We start from the raw sequence: 22,879 nt of genomic DNA, 5'->3' as shown, positions 1-22,879 counted from the left end.
ACACCTCTTTGTCAGAACAGAGGATATTTACTGCCATGACTATGTCACTATGTAATACATATCAAAGAGAGTAATGAAATATTTCACAACCAAGCAAAATTATTATCGTGAAAGTAAGCTATGTAGCCTCTATTTTGGAATTCTCTTCTAATCAGCTATCAAAAAACCACTTTTTCTGGCAAAGTTCTATTTGAATTTCCTACTGCTACTAGCCAGTTTTGGAACTGGTAGCAAATGGCAAATCACAGGCTGTTCTAGCATTTCAATATGTTACACTAATAAATTGTGGTTAAATTAAATTTACTTTATCATGAAAAGTCAGAGAAAGTAGATGTGAATTTGCAGAAGTCATTTTCCACCATGAATACCTGAATGGCACCAAACAATTGAATTTTAAAAGAGCAGTTATCAGCAACAATTTATATTACTTACTGGTATATAATAGATATTCATTTTAGGGGCTTCATTGGCAGTCATTAGCATTCCTAAAAAGAGATTTCCACATTTAAATATATTGGTCACAAGAGGATAACACTACTTTTTAAATATATATATATATATGTATACTTGAGGCATTTAATTCACATGAAATAGATTTGTATGTAAACAGGACTTAAAATATCTTTCCAGGAAATTAAATGGGAAAAAATGGAAAATTTGCTGGCACCAAAAATAAATGTTAGAATGGCAACCTGAGTATTTGTAGGGAAAGAAACCTTCACGGGTTAGGGGAGGAGGGGTGCAATCACATTACAGTACATATTTGTGGCCTGCAATCGAACAGCTAATTGGGACCCATAATAAATTGTTGCATCAAATGCAAAGGAAAGCAAGGTCTGATAGCAGCACAATTAACAAAACTTCGTTTCCCACATATTTGTCCCCTTTGGTCCTCTATCTTAACCGTTCAGCACCACTTCAAGCAACACTAATGTGGACTGCCAATTTTCATAACCAATTTAAACAGTTCAACCCATAATACCATTTAGAACAAATCCAGTTAGTATTGCACTTAAAAAATACCTTGGGCATAAAACAAGGGGGGTTTTGTTTTTAAACACACTCCTATAGTTTAAATAGTCATAAATTATAACATGGTTTTCACCTTTACTCATATTTCACCTTGGGAAATCAACACAACAGTGGCTTCTCAACACAGAATGAGAGACAGGATGTGGTGGCTTCAAATTAAGTAATATTAGTGATATTAGTGAACTGGGGCAAATGTAAAATTTGAAATATCTATGAATATACCTATCTTAAGAATATACCTAAGAAACACCAAGAATAAGGCTTGTAAATATTCTGAATATAAAAAACTACTCTAGAAATATTAAAATCCATAGAAAAATCTCCAAATGCCCTTCATGTAAATTCAAAATGAGAAATACTCTCAGTTTCCTACTACATGAAAGAGTAACAAGAACATTTGGCATATACATTTTGAAGTTTATCTCAATTTTTTCTTTCCAACATAGCTGATCACCAGGTAATAGAAGAGATGGAATATGAAGAAGAGCAATCAAGTTAGATAACATTCTGATCTAAAAGTACTGTAACATATGCCACTGAGACTATGAATAATTGGGTCAATTACTACACACCCAGAGGGTAGAAATATAATTTACACCCAACTAGAGGAACGCAATTAACATGGGTGGAGTAATCCTTCCTACCTAATCCTTTTATTAAAAATATACAATGCAGCTGGACTTACAATGTCAGAAAAAAGTGGGCTTACTTTCCTGGCAAAGCAAGAAATTTGTGAAAGCTTAGTCAGCAAACTGAGGCTAAATATCATACCTGGAAAGGTTTGCACACTATTTAAGGAAAAAGCAAGAATTTTTAGTATATATAGATAGAGATATATATACACACACAATGTACTATAGTCATAGTATATGGATTACACGCCCCCTTAATGTATCAGCATGTTCACTACTATTACAGGAGACAAAGTACTTCTTCACTGACTGCATATGAATCACTACAGATAAAAGGACAGAAATTAATTCTTGCAGGTGCTTCAAAGACTACAGTAAAGGCAAAACCTCCTCATTAAGAGTCCTCCACCAATAATTAAAACAGGAACACTACATGGGCAGGCGTATACTACAGGGGAAAAAAAAAAGAATAAAAAAATGAAACAAGTCTGTGAGAGAAGTCTACTTCACACATTTTCATTGTTTCAGCTTGTTAGTTTTAACCAATTTTTATGGGAAAAGAGACCACACCCTAACAAACTACACAGCAGCCTAGCTTGATCACTCTAAAAGGGAAATAAATGAGAATATTTTTTAAGATAAGAGGTTTTAATAAGACCATCTTTGGAAAGTGATCTGCAATACAGTATCATCAATTTAAAGGAATGAAAACAGGAGTATGATGCGGTAGTAAATGGGAGAAGCAGTTTTAGAAAATGCTCATTTTTAGCTTAAAATTTTTTACAGCAACTGAAACAAATGAGGCACAGATTTCTACACACTGAAGATGCTGTTAAGTTTCATTTATATTCTACAACTTAACTGAAGCTGAGTCAAGGCTACTCTAGTAAGTGGTAAACATTTTTTCCCCTAACTCCATTCTGTGCATGTGTGATCAGAGAAAACAGATTCATAACTAGTTTAAGAGATCCACTAAAGCTTGTCATCATGTAGTTTGGGCAAAGATACGCAAGGGTTTGCTTCCTATGAAAGGTAGCAACATTGAAGCTGGCTGGTAAAATAATTTAAAAACTTCAAACTACAATAAAAATCCCACAAAACTATTGAAAAAGAATAATTCACATTATATTGATTTACACTTTACCATGTATCATAGAACAGTTCAGGTTGGAAGGGACCTTAAAAGATCATCCAGTCCAACCCCCCTGCCATGGGCAGGGACACCTTCCACTAGCCCAGGTTGCTCAAAGCCCCGTCCAACCGGGCCTGGAACACTGCCAGGGAGGGGGCTTCAACCTCTCTGGGCAACCTGTGCCAGTGTTTCATCACCCTCATTGTAAAAAATTCCTTCCTTATATCTAGTCTAAATCTACTCTCAGTTTAAAACCATTACCCCTTCTCCTGTTGCAACAGGCCCTGCTAACAAGTTTGTCCCCATCTTTCTATAAACCCCCTTTAAGAAAGGCTGCAATAAGGTCTCCCCAAAGCCTTCTCTTCTCCAGGCTGAATAACCTCAGCTCTTGGTCTTTCCTCATAGGAGGTGTTTGATCCCTCTGACCATTTTTGTGGCCTCCTCTGGATCGACTCCAACAGACCCATGTCTGTCCTGTGCTGAGGACTCCAGAGCTGGACGCAGTACTCTATGTGGGGTCTCATGAGAGAGGAGTAGAGGGGCAGAATCTCCTCCCTCGACTTTCTGGCCATGCTTCTTTTGATGCAGCCCAGGATGTGGTTGGCTTTCTGGGCTGCAAGTGCACATTGCTGGGTTACGTCCAGCTTTTCATCCACCAATACTCCCAAGTCCTTCTCAGCAAGGCTGCTTTCAATCCCTTCATCCCTCAGCTTGAGTTGATACCAAGGGTTGCCCCCACCCAGGTGCAGGACCTTGTACTTCATTCACCTTGTTGAACCTTGTGAGGAGAGGTTCATCTTGTTGAACCTCATGATGGAGATCACTTCTCCAGCTTGTCCAGGTCCTTCTGGATGGGATCTCATCCCTCAGGTGTGTCAACGGCACCACTCAGCTTGGCATCATCTGCAAACTTGCTGAAGGTGCACTCAATCCCACTGTCTATGTCACTGATGAAGATATTAAACAGTACTGGAACCAATATGGTCCCCTGAGGGCTACCACTTGTCACCGATCCCCATCTGGCATTGAGCCATTGACCACTACCCACTGGATGCAACCATCCAACCAATTTCTCATCCACTGAACAGTCTACCCATCAAATCCATATCTCTCCAATTTAGAGAGGAGGATGTTGTGAGGACTGTGTCAAAGTCCAGATAGATGACATCTGTAGGTCTTCACTTATCCACCGACTATTTCAGAAATATTTCAGCATGTTTTATGTTACAATATAGTTTCACTTTTCCAATTATTTAAAAAAGTTTTTTTATAGTTATGACAATGCAGTGTTAAAACTATTTCGTAAGGGTGAGATTAGGGTACGGGCTTTCTGAGCAGCGGTTTCACATGAAGTGTTAAAACACAAGCTAGGCAACAATCTCTTGGGTTTCCTGTGCCACGCTGGCTTCAGGAATACCCAGCAGTGCTCTGAGAATGCTGGGAGCACCAATGAGAGCACTGAGCCAGAGCCATACTGGTACTTAGGTAATATTATATTTCCAGCTTTCTACAATTGCAAGCTCATATTACGGAAAATATTTCCTTATTTTCAGATGTTCAATCATTATTATTCTTTGAATGCTGAATGAGCATGAGGTGGGGCCAGGCATCTTAAATTCTGGAGCAACAGTATTTATGACAAACATGCAGTGCACCACCTCTTACTTTAAATCTCTTAATTTCCACTGCAACATGTCCTGTTTTTTCCCCTGTCTCCATATGATTATAAAATACAATCTACTTTTCATCTCACTACAGTTCTTACCAAAAGACATCTACCTGGCCCCTACAGACACAGTTGAAGAAAGAACAGTAAGAAAAGCAGAACTGACTTAAGGAGGAGACATGGGACACAGGACTGGAATGCACAATCTAGATCACTGATCCAGATCTAGATCACAGACAAGTGACATCCAATAAGCAATATCAGGGAGATATGTGGATTCAGTTCTTTGTGCTAGAAGATTCCTCCTGCAGAGTCTCATGGAAATAATTTCTGCAAAACCACTTGAGGCCTGTCTGCATACCACAGAGGCTACAGAGCATCCATAGTTGAGTAACATCCATGCTTGCAGATATTCAAACTTGACTGGTTATGACCTGAGCAACCTGATCAGACTTTGAAGTTGGATCTAACTTCACGTTTGGCCCTGCTTTGATCACGAAATATAGGACCCCCAGAGGTCCCTTCCAACCTAAATTACACTAAGATCCTACATTGTCAAATAACTGACTTCTGTTTCACTCCCTGTCATGAGCCCTTCACTATCAATGCTGCATGGATGTTCATTCACTCCTGGGTTCTCTTTTGGATCAAATTAATAAGCTCATCAAAGGTGAAACCTGGATGAAATGCTAAAGATAAAATTCACTCCAATGATCTCTCTCTGTAGCCACTATGGATGAGAGAAAAATCAGGTTTGTCTACATTCATGTTGCACAGGCCACACTGTTGCCACACAGTTACTCTCAAAGACACCCAAGTGAACTCATACATACAGCAAGGGCACACGAGATGTGCCCTCAGCCCCATGCCATAAAGTCCTGGTTTTGGCAGGCTTCAATTCTTTGTTTACATTATTTCTGTCATTTTGATCTGGGAAAGACAAATATATTTATATATATATGGAACACAAATAAAAATGGCATCAATGTCTTTTTGAGGGCTCAGAAAAATCTAGCCCAATTCCTAAGTATTAAAACAATGTGTCAGAGGGGGCTAAACCTGAGCAGCATGGAAGTGAGTTAGTATTTTCATCAGCAAGGTCCTGCAGACCATTACAGTTTTGCTGCTGCATAAGGTAAAAAATGCCCACCATCTCAGCAGGGATCAGTATTTAAGTGCTCATCTTGAAAAAAAAAAAAAAAAAAAAGACACATTCTTAACTGAAGTTGGCAGAAACGACAAGATAAGTTTTAACTCGTTAGAAATCTCAAACTCACTTATCTACAATCTTGAATTTGAGCTGCTAGTATGAATCAAAGTTAAGTTGCTCTGTCTTTGCTGCTACCTCTCTCTAAAATTAAGATAATAGCAGAGTTTGCAACACAGGCATTCTCTGGATCAAGAATTTTGTCCTGTGCCATCCTAGTGGCTCTAATTTTTATTCATCTTTTCAATACTGATTTTGAAAAGAAAGTAGGTGTCACATAACAGTAAAGAACTAAGCAACTCAGATCAAGCAGGGAAAATTAAGGCCAGTTGCAATTCGAAGTACAACCAAAGCACATGTGCACACACAATCATCATTTTGTAAAGTATCTTTACTCATAAGGTAGGATCTGGAAACTCTGGTTAAAAGTGACCCTCAGTTTTGACTTCTAACTATGTTATGAAATGCAACAAATCTGAAAACAGCCACAAGAAGCACGCAAATCTGTGCGGTTAGGAATCTACACTTAAAACCAAAGTATTCAATCTAAGTGGAGGGCACAGTAAGTGCTATATCTAAAACAAGGAAGGATCAAATAGCTGTAAACACTTGTAAAAATTTGTATACTTGCTGTAAAGAGATTTTTTCCTAGCTCTAGAAAGCAAGCTCTAACTCATCTGGGATTTAGCTGGGACGAAAGGCCAAAATTTCTATTCTTATGAAATGAAACAGATACTTGAAAGAGCAAAAGAGGTCAATCACTCAACTGACAGCACAGAAGCTTCTAACTACAAAGAGGCTCCAATTTAATACAGATGCAGAGGAAGCAATGACACTAACTGAGAAGTAATCATTTTTTCCTAGCTCTGTCATAAGGAGGAAAGTAGACCAAATTCGTATCACCTAAACAGAAAAAAAATCACAGCTTGGGTTAACACAAGTTTTCCCTCTTGAACTTAGTAAGACATTAATATATCTAATGTACCTGAATCTGGATACAGGCAGACATCATTGATATCATATTCTGGCTCCATTGAAGTAAATATCTTCCCCTGAAATTGTATGAAGAAAATATATTATAAAGAACTCCAAACAATAGAATTAAATTTAGTAAATTTAAACGTTAAGAATAGCCATTATAGAAGCTAAGAATTATGATGGAATAAAGATGGAACAGATTTTGTAAAACAACAGAATTTTATTAAAGTATCCAAACACAAGGAACTCGGTACTGTATTTTGTCTCTGATCTGATCTCCTTTAAGGAAGTGAACTCTACTGGTTACTGAAGACACAACAATGTACAGTAGCACCTCTAATTTCTCAGCTCACACTTCTGTGTTGAAAATATACATGTCAGATTTACTTTATTTTATACAAAAGGCAGGGTGAGGTCCATAAATTTCTGGCACATTGTCAGTGTAACCCTCATTTTGTTCAACTCTGAATGTGGTAGTAGTTTTAAATACTTTTATTTTGTTAAGTACCATTAGCTGAAATGATGGATTGGGAGTGGAATTTGATTCTGGAGCTTGGTTCTTCCACTCTGTTCATGTCTACATGACATGAAAAGTAGCTCAGCACTTTATTTATAACTTACAAACCTATAGAATTGAAGAGGTCTAAATATAAAATAAAAGTAGTAAAAGCATCCAGCGGTATCTAGCTTAGATCTGAATTGAAGTTATAAATGTTATTTAAGAAAGAGGTAAAAGCAGGAAACAACATTCTCAAAAAAATAAGAATTGGAACAGTGTCTGAAAAACCCAGACAAAATACAGGTGCTCTTATAAGCCAACACACAAGACAGCCAGTAAGGAAGAGTCTCTAAGAACTGGGCCACAGAATCTGAAGCATGAGAGTACATGCCTACACGGTTCTAAATGAGGGACAGGAACAGAGCAAATTTTGATCCTATTCCTCTTTATTCTTTCCCTGCAGCAATCCCACCTACCTTTCTGGGCCCTTCCTTTCCCTCCCAGTTACATGCTGTTACCCCACCCACCTCTGGTCTCTCCCCGATGATTAATAAGAGTCCTCCCCCACCCTGGTCTTAGCAGACAAAAGCCTCATGCTCCCCACCCCAAGGCACGTCTCAGCATGGGGCTATTCTGGTATCAAAGCCATATGCTCTCCACCCCGCAGTCTGCCTCTGCAGTTGGTTCCCAGCCAGAGATAGTCAGGAACCAACATCTGGGAGAGGTGGAGCCAGCTGGAACATACTCTAGGAAAGAGTCCAAAGCTATCTTTGCCTTCCAGCAGTAAGAAACCCTCCCTTTTCCCACTGCAGAGGCCACCTGACAAACCTTAGTGTTTCATTCTCAATGATGGAAATATATATACCTAGGAAAAATGGAGAGAGGCCACTGCAGATGTTTTAAATAATAACCAATAATTTATTTTCTCCTTTAAACAATAAAAAATAACTGCAGAGCAGCTTACAAAAAACTGCTTGCGATCACAGAAAAAATAAGAGAGGCTGTTGAAAGTTCATGAAGAAGCACAACAATAGAGAAATGACTGCCTGAAATAGTCAGAAAAAAGTGCCTATAAACTACAACTGCTCCTGATACATTTCACTATAAAGCCAGAAAAGCATAGATGGAGCATGTCTTTTAGAAGGAATATGATGACTAAAGAAGCCCCTCAAACCAAACCAAGTTACAGTAGTATTACTATCAATCTATGGGGTAACATTTTGTGCAAGCTACACTGACAGAAAGGTAAGAAAAAGATATATTATAATGAAAGTGTTATGAAAATTAGAGATTGCAATTTCACTTAGATGTGCAAAAGGCAGGCATAAAGGCATTGCCTACTGCAATATAATCCATTAATACAGCATAATACACATTGTTATTTAGATCTTGCATAGTATCTGCTTCAATGGCCAAATAGGTTTCGGTGAAAATAAGCAGCACCTGATTTTAATAGGTCAAAAACTAACTGATGTACTTTTGAAGTCAGCCCTTCTTTAGGCAGGGAATTGGAATGACCAGGTTTTTCTCTGATGAAAAAATCATAACTGGATGTGTTCAAGCACACTGTAAAAAATACAAAAACCAGGACAATGGCTAAGATACTACTTTTTATGTTTAAATCCTTCTACTGAAAGAAGCATCTTAGGCAGACATGTACAAACAGCTAAAAAATACCATAGACTTTATCTTTGTACCTGACAGGCTGTTGAATAACTTCCCAGATGTTTATTTAGTCAGATGGGACAAAATGCTATGTAAATTAGGACACATTAAAAACCCAATTTACTACACTGAATGTCAGCTTTATTATTCAAGCTGCATGAAGAAAATAAAAAGAAAGTAAAAATTAAAAAAATCTGATGCAGCAACATAAAAACACTTACTGTATCTTTGTTCCACATTTTTATGATTCGAGAATCTGCAGAGATAATTAAATCCAACTGATGCTGAAACTGAATTGACTTAATAGGCAGGCCATAGTGGTGATCTTTGACTATTAATGGATTACTAGACCGGAGATCATATAACAAAACCTTGAAAAATAAGAGACAGATTAAACTTACAATATTGTAAGATCAAGAGAAAGCCACATACACCAGATCTTCACTAAAGATTTAACTAAACTTGAGATTTTTTACTTAAATACATGGACAGGATTTACGTAAAAGAAACAATTTTAAATTCTGAAAAAAGCTTATTAAGTGAGCCCAGTTTATTCTGGCAATATATTTTAACCTCAGAATGCTTCGGTCTAGAAAAATTAAGAATGAATTTAAGAGCTCACCATCTTTCTGAAGTCTTTTTCATTTCTACTGAAAAAAAGAACTGTTTTTAAGGCTCTTAGTATTTCTTAATTACTATTATTTCACATTCAAATTCTTTGACTGTCCTTAAAAGATATAAAATTTCAGATCCTTCCACATTCAGTGAATATCCCTTTCACTCAGTGAAACACCACAAAATGTAATTTTCTGTATTAAAGAAAGTAGAGAGTACAGGCCTTGTCTTCCAATAACCTGCATTTTTATGTCCAAAATTTCCTATGGAACTTGAGAAAGGCCTTCAATCTTTCACACCCAAAGTGTGAATACTAATAATTTGAGGGACAAAATATTATCAGTTTGTTTAATAAAAAATACAGTCTCCAATAAAACTTGCCTGACATGTATACTGTCACAAACACAACTCTTACATACATATCTGCTCTTGAACAAGCTAGTTTTCTAAACACATGAAAAGACTGATGAAGATGGCAAAAAATTCCCATACTCCACTTCACAAATACGATAGCGATGATGACTAAATGAATTGAAATGATCCCTTATGGAAAGACAAGACAGTAAAAACAGTAGTTGAAAGACAATCACTTCTGCTTCTTTAGCCATCACCAAGGGAGAGCATGTACGTTGCACTGAGGTAGTACTGATAGTCTCAAAAAGCAGCAAGTTCCCCACATACTTGACTCTTATGTCATAAGAAAGCTGCAGAATTTGAAGTTATATAGTATGTAGGTTGTGATGATTTTAAGTGGTCCCTGCAGTATTCCAAAGAGCAAGACGATATGACAAAATTAATTTGCAGTTAAAGAATGACAATTACCACTCTCTACATGCAATTTATGCTCTTATAAATACTTGTATTAATATATATTTACATTACAGTAAATGCGCTCAATGTATGATAGACTTGGACTGGTAACTGCAAGAACAGGATCCCCTAAGAACTGTTGTAGGTGAAATTAAGTTTACCTGCCCAGTAGATGTTCCAACAGCCATATTCAAAGCTCCGTCAAATTTCAGTGCTGAAATGGATGGTAAACCATCTATTCTGCAAAGCACAATGCTTACAGTTAGACATTCTTTCAATAAAGGCTGCAAATAATTTTTAAAGTGTTAAAAATAGCTAAGATACTGAACGTAAATTAATTTACTGATATCACTCAGAAATACTATTTCAAAAAGCTGCATTGTTTAGATTCATAACTTGTGGTTGTATAGCAAACTGGCCACTACTACTCAGATCAGTAACTAAGAGACTCCTTTATGACTACAGAAAACCCTTTATTCACACTAGCAATGAGAAGAGAAAACCACAGGCAGGTCATTTTAATGCAAAGTGGGATTTATTTCTAAAAGCAAAACTTCTGAAAAAACAGAAGAACACACTTTGAAAAGGTAGCCTTTACTCACTCTGTGTCTGCTGTCACACTGCTTAAAGCACAGTCCAACAGCCCAACTCGATTTCTAGTTCTAGGATCCCAGCATTCCACTTTACCCTGAACAGTTTAGAAAATATGTTTCAAGCTTATGCAACAGATGTGTGGTATTCTGAAAATGTTTAGATAAAATTATAACTATTTAATCTATGAATAATTAATCAAATTTCCTAGGTTGACATGAGTTGTTCTAATAATGGCATACAAGCTGCACACATTTCATTTATTTTTTAAAAATGTGATCCAAATCAAAATCATTAACACTAAATTCTGAAGATTAACAGGGCACACATGCTAGCGAATTTCTACAGGTGGCTATAATGTAAAGCAAGATAACATTATTTTCTCTCCTATATGCAAAATCTCGAGCAGCTCAGCAACCAAGGTAGCTCAGAAATGATATCTGCACTATGCTCTAAAAAGTCATCATGTTTAACAGATCTGTACTTAACACAGCAAATGAGATCAAATTAATTAAACTAGCTTCCTGTCAGGATTTCTTCTTATCCTCATCAAACTAATATAAAAAAAGAAACAAACACTACTGCCCTTTTTATAAAAGGAATGCAAACATTTACCTCAGCCGTCCCCATAGCAAACAAGAAGTGTACAGGATTTATGTCACAGACGTTACTCTCTCTAAAACAGAAAAAGGAGCAAGTTTAATGACCTCAGAATAATTTAACACATGAACAACTAAAAAGATTTCTGTAATCATGTACACTATTGCTCAGCCTGGAAAAGCAAAAGCTGGAGGGAGGGACAGATGGCCACTTAAATAGCAGCTTCCCATACTTAAGACGAGCGTACCAAGAGTTTGGAGCCATCGAAGACAGTGCTGACTACTTGAAACAGGTAAGGTTCCAACTAGATGTAAGGATAATATTTTTACACTACACAGATAATTAAGCACTGGAATGGGTTTGCTCACAGAGGCTCTGGAATTTCCATCCCTGGAGTCTTCAAGACCCCCTGGGAAAATTTATCTGAATTCAGTGTGACCATGCCATCAGCAGGAGGCTGAGCTCTGAGGTTCAATCCAACCTGAATGATCGTGTTTCTCTGCCCATACCACAACCTACCACCAAGCCTTGCTGTACCGCTCTGCTCCGCTACATTTTTAAACAACTCATTTATGTCAAAAAGACTTCTTGACGATCATCTCCAACATATTCTGATGAATGGGCTGTCTTCCTTTCCCTCACCAAAGTGCCCTATTTCTCAACAGAGCAGCCAAGAGCCTTGTATTTCTACAACAGTTCGTCCAAAGTACAAATACTTCTCTTTACAACACTCACCCTAACGCTTTTCAACTTCTTCCATTCAAAGCCCTCCATCTCTAATTCTATAACTCATCCAACTCCCCCACCTCACAACCTCCTCACAATTTCAACTCTCATCTCTCTAATTCAGATTTTATACTACAACCTTAACTCTCCCACTCCAGGATTTCTGTTTATTTTTTTCTGCTGCTCAGTTTCTGTATTGTGCCTTCCCAAATACTGCTTTGTCCATTAAGCTATATTACCCACTGAGCACCAGCTGTCGCCCACCAACTGGCCACTTTATCTAGTCAAGTCTGCTCTTCTCATCTGCCTCTCCACACATGAAAGAAGTCAAGCTCCTGCTCTGGTAGGGTTTTCAAAAGAATCAAGACACATGCTGGAGATATATAAATTCTCTTTGGGCTACTCCGAGAGCAGAAGGACAAAGACATGCCTGGGAAAGTACATACCCTGTGGGTAGATCTCTATATGATGGCTAAATTGAGCAATAATGGCAAAATTTTAATGAAACACTCTTAAGATCAAGTTATATAATACTTATTACAAGTCTATATTAAGCAATTTTAAAATATCCACAAAAGAAAACTCAATTAAAACATAAAAACTGGAACAAAGAAGTACAGAACATAAAATAGAATGAGGCCCAGGCTCGGCATATGTTCCTTTTCAATTCTACAGTGCCGTTTGGGCAGTATTCAGATACAGTACTGATGGTGAGCATGCTAGTAGTTTGCTTCCACCTGCTGGAAGAAAGACAGATAGACATCATGCATCACAGATAACTTACGAAGCATCAGTCTGCAGGGAGTTCAGAAACCTTCCTTGTTCCAGATTTAGCCTGTACACTTCAGAACTACAAAGGAAAAGTCCAATATTACTTCTTTCTCTTATGAATAAGGAAAAATACTATTGTAAGTTAGGAGGAGTCATAAAAATTCTTGCTGACAGCCAAATTTTACCAAAAACACAATTTTCAGACTTCACAAGCTAAAACGTAAGACAAATCTATTCTTCAGTGTTAAAAATAGAGAAAAACATGCATGTTCACCAAAGATATTTATTACACTGACATCCTACCAATTATTTTTTTTACAGGGAAAAGATGTATTAATTCCTTAAGCTGTTTTAATTTACTATGATTTATGTTACATCTTGAATTGCTACTTGTTTTGATTGAAATCCTGAAGATCTCATTTTATTTTTACTATGTCTTCTCACAAACTCAACGAATTACTTTATGTGATTTCACTCACACTTTAACAGGAACAAAACAGCACCCAGGATAGAAAGTCACTTAATTTTTCTTACTTAGATGCTAACCACTTTTTAAAACAGGACACTGAATTACAATTTTTATATCAAATTTGCAAATACATGATGTACCTGGTACAGTACAGGAAACTGAATTAATATCAGTCTTCCCACATTTTCCATTCTTCACAAACATTATTAATTTGGAAGGAATTGCCACTTCTTCCAGTTTTTAACTTTTCTGGTATTTTAATGTTCATTTTATTCTTGGAAAACATTGCTAACAAAACTGAAACAAAATAATGTGCTTAATTAATACCTTGCTCCTACAAAATACAGGTCACACGATGGATAGTGATAAGAGAAATCTCTACCAAATTTTGGTATTCTTGTCCTGTAGTAATGGCCGTGTTGTGAATGAAACTCCACAAACCTGCCACACTGCAAGAAGACAATCTGAAAATAAAATAGAAAGCACTGAAATATACAGAAGCAGACTACAGTCTTCTCAACTTCTCAACAGCACAAATTCCAGTGATTTTTTTCACGCTCACAGGTTTATCACAACTCATTTAAACCATTTCTATTAGAATCAAATAATCAACTAGTGCTTCGTCACTCCCTAGACAAAGGGCTTTATTAATAAACATTAAATAAATATTGACAAGGTTATGTGTGACATCCTGAAAGTGACTCTGCAACTAGAAGCAGTATAATCATCTCAGTGTTGTGCTGCACCAAAATTAATATCTGTACTTCTTTCAGACACCAGAGATAATAACTTCTTCCAGGTACAATGCCACACAAACACCAATATGCTCATAGGTACTAAGCACATGAGCTATATAACCTGATGCATAGCAGCATTCCAATAAATGACACCAACGACCTTTGTGCATTTTTTTATTGTTTGCCAATTTAATGAGCATACTGCTTTTTTTTCTGAAACTTAGACAATCATCTCAGACTGGAAGAGCCCACAGGGAGGCATTACTAGGAGGCTAGATCTATACTACTAAATAATGTAGGCCAGAACCTGCCCCTTTAGTCCTGATGGCAAGTTAACATGGCACAGCTCATAACCATATGAAGGAATACTTCCCACTCCAAACAGAGACAGTATCATCCACACCATCATTACACTCATGCTGTAACTCAAAGCATGCCCAGGCATTGCATGACAGAGGAACAGTTGGCCTGGCCCAAACTCACACGACAATGCATGCTAACAATTATATTATCTGGATAATCACAGGCTAACTCTTGACTCTGAGTCTCATCCCTATTTAGCTTAGATTAGAGAAGTGGTAGTTTAGTTTAGAATATGTAGAGTCCATGATCTTCTAAACGTAGCGATAATGAAGATTTTAAACTTCCTACTGCTGGACTACATTGTTAGCAATGCAAATAAGGATGAGAAGCTCAGGAATGACAAGGTACAAGTTATTTTGAATCTGTCGTCTTTATTTATGTGTCTGTATATTCTTCCCTTATAAGATGGAGAAAGTACTGACCTGGGCTAATACCTCCTGCCTATTTACCATTCAGTGGCCCCTTACACTTTTTCTGATACAGAAACCTTACTGTTTCAGGTTTTATTCATGGATTTGCTTACCTTGGTCCAAGACCAGAGTATCACCTTTCAGAAGTTTAACTACGATTTCATACAAGATTACAGATGCAGCTGCACAGTTGATCTTATGCAATGATGTTTTTCATATATAGCAATGATTTTCCCAATCAATCCTTTGTGTGCCTAATGCCTTTATGCTTTTAACTGGAGGTTTACAACAAGCAAAGCTCTTTACTGATCTGTGTTTGAAACAATGCCCAGATCTTTATCATCATTGAAAAAGAAGAAATGTCTGCATCTTCATGCAGTACAGAAGCTAAATAAACTATGAGAATAGAAAATTAAACTGTATTTAATTTAAAAATACCAGCATCACACTTCCTTAGTTCACTACCAGTTAGCCATCAAAAACCTTTTACTGGGAAGAGAGAGGATGTAGTTTACTTTCTATGAGAAAAGTGAATTTTCTTCTCATCCACTTTACTTCCAAAAAGATTTTAGAAAGTTTTTATAGTCACCAAAAGCAGCCAAATAGTCTGCTAATGATTGCCACACCTCTAATAGTTTTCTATATTAAGATAAATTTCTACAATATTGCACTTGAAGATATTTGTGTCCTCTTTTATTAGCAGTGGATACAACTCGCTGTAAATCATGTTTGTCTTTCCCTCATACATAATGAATTTTGGTCACTACAAGAAATCTACAACCTCAGGGTAGCAAAAGCATAGCCACCAGTGTGTGGCAAAACTACTAAGCAGAAATACCTGTCTTTTTGCAAAAAGACTGTAGGAAAAAAAAGGTATCACTCACTCTTAAATCCGATACTTAGTCCAAGTCTAAAACTTAGGAGAGCACAGAAGTGTAGCTGGCTTTATGGATATCAATATGAATGAAAGCCAACAGCGTGCTCTCACTGTGAAAATGCAAATAAGCCTCAAAAGGCGACCTTAGGAGGACAGCAGAAGCAGACTGGGGAGAAGCTATTTTCCCTGCGCTACTGAAGTATGAGGCAGCATGTCTAGTGTTGGGCCCCCCAGTTCAAGGGGGATGCTGAGAGCATCAAGGGGGCTACCACGACAGACAAGGGGCAGGACACAAAATGCACAAAGAAAGCTTGGAAGAATCTTGTTTAGTCAGGCAAAGAACACCCCACTAGACAACCTAGTAACAGCTTGCAACTGAAGTGCAGTTACCAAAGTGACAAGACTCAAACTCTTTGCAGTAGCAACAGTGAAAATTTCAGATTTGCCTGGGCAGGTTGGACAGGAAGGAAAAAATCTTTACGATGAGGTAGTGCAGCCTTGCAATGATTTATTCAGTGAATTTATGGAACTGCCATGCTTGCAGTTTTTGATAGTCCTGTTTGAGCATTAAATGATGTGTGATGGTCCCCTTCCAATAAACATTTTTATGATTCTACGCTTTTCAAGTGTAATTTTTCAAATATTGTTCCCTCTTTCTAACATGTTCAAAACATGACAGCTACCTGAAATTAGTATTCTTTCTCATGATTTGTAAGTTTTAGGAAAATAAAGTTCAAAATAATGTTGTATTAAGTTGTGAAAGTAGCGCTTCGGTCTGAAATACAGTACCAGTTTCAGTTGAAAACACACACAAGCCTTACTGTTCATAACCAGTCAGAAACACATTTGTGAACACAATGTGTTCCTCAGTCTCCCAAATAACTGGTCTGTACAACTAGAAACATTCTCCCATAGATAGACAACTCAGAGGCTACCATACTGTATCAGTCGCCTTCTTCTGCCACTTGAATACATGCACATTCTTGGAAATCTCACAGGGGAAGAACTTTGAAAAGACTAAAGCTAGAAGACTAGATAATCATGTTCCTGATCAAATAGAAATATTTATTAAAATAAATCTGTACTGGAAATCCTAAGGTATCTTCTCAGAAAAAAAGCATTAAAATAAACACTTCACTAATAAAAAAGGGATTGTCCTACTGAAATCAGCAAAATTTTATGCTTAAATTTCATATTTATTTAGAATATAACACCTTGATGATTAAGCAAAGCAAAGTTTGCAGGAAGAGGTAACATCTTTTATTACACCAACTGCTGCAGCTGAAGAAAACAGCCAGTGTTAAAATTAGAAGCAGTAACTTTATTGAGCCTGAAAAAGGGGCTGGTGGTCCTAAGAACTTAATTGTTTCCTCCAGGTACAGCACTTCATTTAAAAACAAAACAAAACAAAACAAAACCCACACTAATTCTCTCCATAGTCTTTGCCTTATTCATATGCTTATAACCATTATGGCTACAACCACGCTGACAATTCTGGCTATTAACTTATCTGTACCTATCCCGCCTCTCAAAAATGGTGTATCTGTGTATCCCTTCTCACAAGGGATGGTGACTAAATGTTATCCTAGAAAGAATAACTAATTCAATTTTCCACATTATTTTGTTTGTAGGATAGATCGCTATTTGAAGTTTTTCTCTATTACAGACAAAAGACTTTAAAAATGTTAAGGCAAATTATAATACAAAGAAAACAACATTTTGAAGGTACAAAAAATGTTTATCCTCTTTGCTTTTTAAAAAGCTTTTCTGTTCTGAAAGTTGTGTTGATTGACTGCCTTTACTATATATGAAAATGCATTTTAATATACATATTAAACAATTTTTTCATTTATACATTGAAAACATTAAACATACCTTTGAGTAATCATCTGATAAAATCTCAAACGTAACCACTAGAGGAGAGAGCAAGAGATTTTTAAGTCAACTAAGAAAGCAAACTTATTTGCAAACATTGGCATAAATCCTGAAAACATTTACACTCATGCTAACCTTTAGTCATATAAGTATTCCCCACAGGTGTCAATGCATAATGCAGGCATTGTGATAAAATCTTTAATTATATAACTTTATTTGCAAAATAGTAAGTAGTTTTCTAAAACTTTAGAAACATATGAAGCATCTTGTAATCTTTTTATCATTCTTGTACACTTGACACGTTCCTCAACACAATGCTCAACCATGTATTTATTGGCTCAGGGAAGGTCTAATCAAATGGTTTTCAGTGAGTGTGTGGTCCATGAACCATTGGTAATCCGTCAAAGATGATAAAAAATGACATGAGTTCACACATACTATGCACACACCTGCACATGCAATCCTTCTAAAGGGTCAGCACTTCCACAGAAAAAGTTTTAAGGCTCAAAAAAAAAAAATCACAAATTTGAAAGCTACTATCCATGCTGAACACCGCAACGTATTGAACTTTGCCTAGTTTTAAATGAGTTGGGTTGGGAACATTAGGGAGTAGCTGCTTCAGCTAAATTGGTTCCATTTAAATGAGGTAGCTCATTTAAAGTTACCTGAAGTGACTCTGCTACATTTCAAATTAAACCTACTTTTGCAGTCTAGTAAGATGCCAGTTCAAAAAAAGTTACTTTAAGATCTTAATTACCAGCAAGCATTTGCTATTACAATGACTCCTGCTCTTTTAAAGCGGGTCTCACTCTTGCCATAGCTTCCTCTCCCCAGCCTCTCTGAACCCCTGTCCCTACCACCTCTCTTACTATGTTGTAGCACACTGTTCCTTCACCCCACGTGGCTCCTTGTAGTCCTGAGGCACAGTGTAAAGAAATACCACCATGCTCTACTCTCCTTTTCCTCACCTAAATCAGTAGTTCTCAAATTTTAAATTTTCACATCACTTTCACACACACCACAGTTAGAGCAGTTTCATTCTTCCATAATGATTTAAGGCTTCTACCACTCTATGCTCATCCCCGCATGGGTTTGGTCAACCCTCTACCCTAGTCAGTCTTCTGACATCTCAAGTCTTCTAACAAAAACCAAATCAAACCAAAACTCCAAATACTGTTTCCCAAATCTATGCACCCTAAAACTCTGCCACAGCAGCTCTGATCTCCTCCCCTAGTCTAACTGCCAGCAGATTCTCCCTTTCTCACTGTCTAGATGGCTCCTTGCTTTCCTCACCATAGTTGTTCTCCCTCCAAATTCTAAGAAAACAAGGTGTACTTAGGGTCTTGGCCATGCTACCATCTATCCCTAAGCACCTTGTTTCCAAGAAAACAAACAAAAAACCAAACCAAACAAACCACTCTCAGGGAATTCACTTTACCCTGTAACTCACCTGCTGAGCTTGAGCTTCAGTGAGAAAACAGTGAGAACTCATTTTAGTAACAGTAGTGCAACCACAGTGCATTATCCTGCCTTACTGTTTCACAGAAAGGTAAAGAAGGGAGATCTGGCCACTACCCAGCCATCGCACCCACGCTGCATTCCCCAGACAGAGCATGGACTTCAGCCACATTCATTCTCTGAGCTCACCACTTACAGGCTCAAGGTAAATCTTACACTCATCACACCACTCCAAGAGAGGAAAAAATTTTGAAGAGGAGGGAAAAATGAAAGATACAGGGATAAAGACTAGGTGACATTTTACTCTAGATTCTTGTGTTCCTCTAAACTACATTCTGTCTCCAGCACAGGAAGGGAAATTTCTACAAGTCCAACTTGAATGATGTATGAAAAATGTCTTGTACTAACAGCCATACCTTATACTAACCTTCAGAATCTAAGCATCTTTCAAATTTCTGGGATAACTGGTAAGTATCAAAACAGCGGATCCTTGGCTTGTAAGTTCCTGAAAGAATAATTTGATGTTTAATAAAAAATTGAACAAAAAGATAATATTAAAGCTTTTTTTTTGTTAAATGTGTTTAATTGTTAAATATGTTTAATTGTTAAATGTCTTATATACTGGTTTTACTGCATTTCAACTATAAGTATTCTGATCTTACCAAAGTCTCTGTGACTGGAAAAACATGTCCCTTAGTAACATAACCTTATGGCCTGCTTTTTGCCTTTGATGACTGAAAGCACCCTACTTCTGTGTAGGTTCTTCTGATTACCAGATACATCATACAGAATTTAATAATACCTTCCAGTAAGTCTCAAAGACCAAGTCTCCTTACTATTAATGCCTACTAAAGCATTCATGTTTGGATGCTGCTTTGACAGTTACAAAATGTAGCATTATCCTCCATCCTTTAAAACCAATACTCAAATAATGATGTTCGGAAGCAATTTAAAGCAAATTTACATACATATGATAAAAATAATTAAGAACTTAATTTTTAACTGTATTACAAACAGTTTAGTTTTTAATTGTATTATAAACCCTTAGTGGCAGGGGGGTTGAACTAGATGATCTTCAAAGGTCCTTTCCTACCCAAACCATTCTATGACTCTGTGATTCTAAGATCTGTATTCTAAAAAGAAGTGTTTCACAATACCATTTTCACAACTGCCACTCTATCACATCTTAAGAGTAAGCTTCCAAAACTCTGTTCAATGCTACATTTAAAAATTAACTCTTCCTACTTCTACCTGAAATACTAAGCCATTCTGTAATCAAGATTTTCTAGCGCTTTTGGCCTCTGCTACAGAGAGACACTTTGTTAACTCACCAACTGCCATAATATACTGTCCATCTCTTGATACCTTAATCTTTGTGCAAACTGTGGGCATTTCAAAGTCCTGAATAAGTTCAATTCTTCTACGGATATCTATAAAAAGAAAAAAAAAAAAAGTTGTAAAGGTAGCACAATTGTATCAGTCCAAAAAACTAAGGGTTTCTTATAGAAGCATGTTGAGTTAATTGAATACAGGGAATATCTTTTAAAGTATAAAGGTCTTTCAAGTATAATTAACATGTTATATGCAGATTAATACAGTCTGTTAACCCTGAGAAGCAAGCTACCGCCATGCAAAATAAATGTCTATTTGGAGGTAACTATGTAATAATTATATAATGTAGCAGCAAATAGTGATCACACATTTTACACAACTAAGATGTTGTATAATGTATTCCATCCTCCTGTTAACTCTGCGTTTTTTTGCTGGTTGAGTTTCTTATACAACACTTCCTATGGTATGTAAACAGTAATTTTTATTTTGTGTAACAAGTTTGGGCTAAAATGATGGCGTTCCTGAACAACAGATTAGCATAATACCACAGAGGAGTTTATAGTTGGACTTTAGCATAAGCTATACATGGAATTCATCCATCATGTTTCTGTACAATCTACAATTCCATGTTAAATGTCTTAAATTTAAAACAATATTGGCAATATTCTGTTCACATAAAGCTATACAGGAAGCTGAAAAAACTATTTATAGCTTTAATTTTGTAGTTTTTAAAATGTGAGCTATGAATAACTTCCTTGTATCAGTCAGCAGTGTCTCCCGCTGGACTTGCGTGTTGTAGACGTGTAGCTGAGTATTACTGAGGACCTTGTACTGGGAAAACTCACCCACATCTTTCTTCTGTAAAGCTCTCTTCTTCCTGTCTGAGAGCCACTGTAAGAAAATATACAAATCAGCCTTGAGCTCACTATTCATAAAGGAACCAGAGAATCGCTCGAAGTTTATGTAACTGGAAGTGTTAAGACATTTAATTCTTTTTTTCTTATTTTAAAATTTCCACCGGCAAGCTTAACCATTCCAACACCAAGCGAACTTAGAGAGCGGTGGTTTTTAAAGGTCTGTAGAGTAACACAGCTACAGAGACGCATTCAAACTGCGTTTTTAGTTTAACCAATACCCAGAGCTGGTTGTGGTTAAGGATCCCCACCGCCAGCCCAAGCGCACCCGGGGAAGGGGCAGCGCCGGGAGCCGCCCCGCCCGGGCCGCAGCTCAGGCCCCAGCGCACAACACGCGCCTCAAGCTCCTCCTGCGGCAGGGGCCGGGGCCCGGCGGCGGGAGAGGCCGGGCCGGGCCGGCAGCGCGTCCCCTCGGCTCGCCCGGCTCGGCGGCCTTCCCCGCGCCGCTCCCTCACCTCCGGGAGGCTCCTGCCGGCGCTCAGGCTGTAGATCTTCACCTCGTTGAGGCTGGAGACCTGCATGGCCGCGGCCCTGCCCGCCTCTTCCCGGGCGGGGGGGAAGCGGAAGGCAGGCGGCTTCCGGGCCTCTGCCGCCCACACCCGCCGGCGGGCGGCGGCGCTGCGCCGGGCCGCGCGGGCAGCCCGGGAGACGGCGGCTCACCCCCCCGGCTCATGGGGAAGAAGCAAATGCTCGTAGGGAAGGGAGCAAATCCATGGGAGAGCGAGCTCTCGTAGCGAAGCGCCTTAGCTGCTACCGGCCTCCCCAGGCGTTCGTGTCTGAGGGTCAGAAAGCCCCTGGGCAGGCAGGAGCCCCTCGCCCAGCGTCCGACGTGAGGGCCGGGGTCTGTCCCTGGGCAGGCTGTGGAGCCGTTCCGGGCGGCGTTAGGGTTAAATCACAAAGGCAGCACTTGCCTTTCCAGGCTTGGTGCAGGAGGTTAATTTTCTCACCCCACAGCAAGCCATGTCCGTTATTTACGGAAAACAACGAGTCCAGGATTTGGTTGATCAGAACCTTGCCACCAAATTGAAAAGACCCGTTTTTATTGGTCTGTAGCATCACTGTTTAAGAAACAACAGACATGCAAAATTCTGACCGTTTCTATTCTATCTTACAAGAGCAGCAACAAGGACTGAAATAATGTATATTCAATGTAGATACATCTTCAAGAAACAATGAAAATCACGACTAAATTCTCACCACAACAATGCGTAACTCCGGTAAAGATGCTAACGGAAGCTGTTTCAAATTAAGTATTCCCTGGATTATGTATCTCGACAGTGATGATACCAGTATCATGACTAGAAAGGACTCTGGTTTGTATTAGTGGGTGTTATAGCTGAGATTCGTGGGAGATCAACACACCTAAATATAGGTGCCTGTGCAGGTACTGGGTGTCAAAGCTATCATTTCAGAGAGCTAAGTCTTCACTTGCTTAAATGTAGGTTGTCTAGTGGCATTTGAGATGCCGAATAGAATCCAGGACACCTAGATGGGGCTGACGCAAGACCTGCAGCATGAGC

At 38.1% G+C, this 22,879-nt stretch overlaps 1 protein-coding gene across 3 annotated transcripts in view; it reads right to left on the bottom strand.

Annotated features, from left to right (window-relative positions):
• Positions 1-21,907, bottom strand: part of NOL10 (nucleolar protein 10) — a 51,878-nt gene extending 29,971 nt beyond the window's left edge. Inside the window, exons 1-13 of one of the 3 annotated variants that reach the window (XM_074895642.1) lie at positions 21,815-21,907; positions 21,291-21,336; positions 20,445-20,543; positions 19,541-19,618; positions 17,656-17,693; positions 13,721-13,857; positions 12,938-13,003; positions 11,443-11,503; positions 10,839-10,924; positions 10,398-10,476; positions 9,033-9,182; positions 6,655-6,721; positions 433-485 (exon numbers count right to left, since the gene is read on the bottom strand). In XM_074895642.1, coding sequence (XP_074751743.1) covers positions 433-485; positions 6,655-6,721; positions 9,033-9,182; positions 10,398-10,476; positions 10,839-10,924; positions 11,443-11,503; positions 12,938-13,003; positions 13,721-13,857; positions 17,656-17,693; positions 19,541-19,618; positions 20,445-20,543; positions 21,291-21,336; positions 21,815-21,880 — 1,026 coding nt within the window. In that variant the 5' untranslated portion in view covers positions 21,881-21,907. The remainder of the gene's footprint in view (positions 1-432; positions 486-6,654; positions 6,722-9,032; positions 9,183-10,397; positions 10,477-10,838; positions 10,925-11,442; positions 11,504-12,937; positions 13,004-13,720; positions 13,858-17,655; positions 17,694-19,540; positions 19,619-20,444; positions 20,544-21,290; positions 21,337-21,814) is intronic. The other 2 variants (XM_074895644.1, XM_074895643.1) reach the window with 2 other exon arrangements.
• Positions 21,908-22,879: the final 972 nt, after the last annotated feature.

The sequence above is a fragment of the Athene noctua genome, chromosome 1 (genome assembly GCF_965140245.1).
Source record: "Athene noctua chromosome 1, bAthNoc1.hap1.1, whole genome shotgun sequence".
Lineage (NCBI taxonomy): Eukaryota > Metazoa > Chordata > Aves > Strigiformes > Strigidae > Athene > Athene noctua.
The sequence above is the reverse complement of the archived record's forward strand: the minus strand, read 5'-3'. Positions and strand labels throughout refer to the sequence as shown.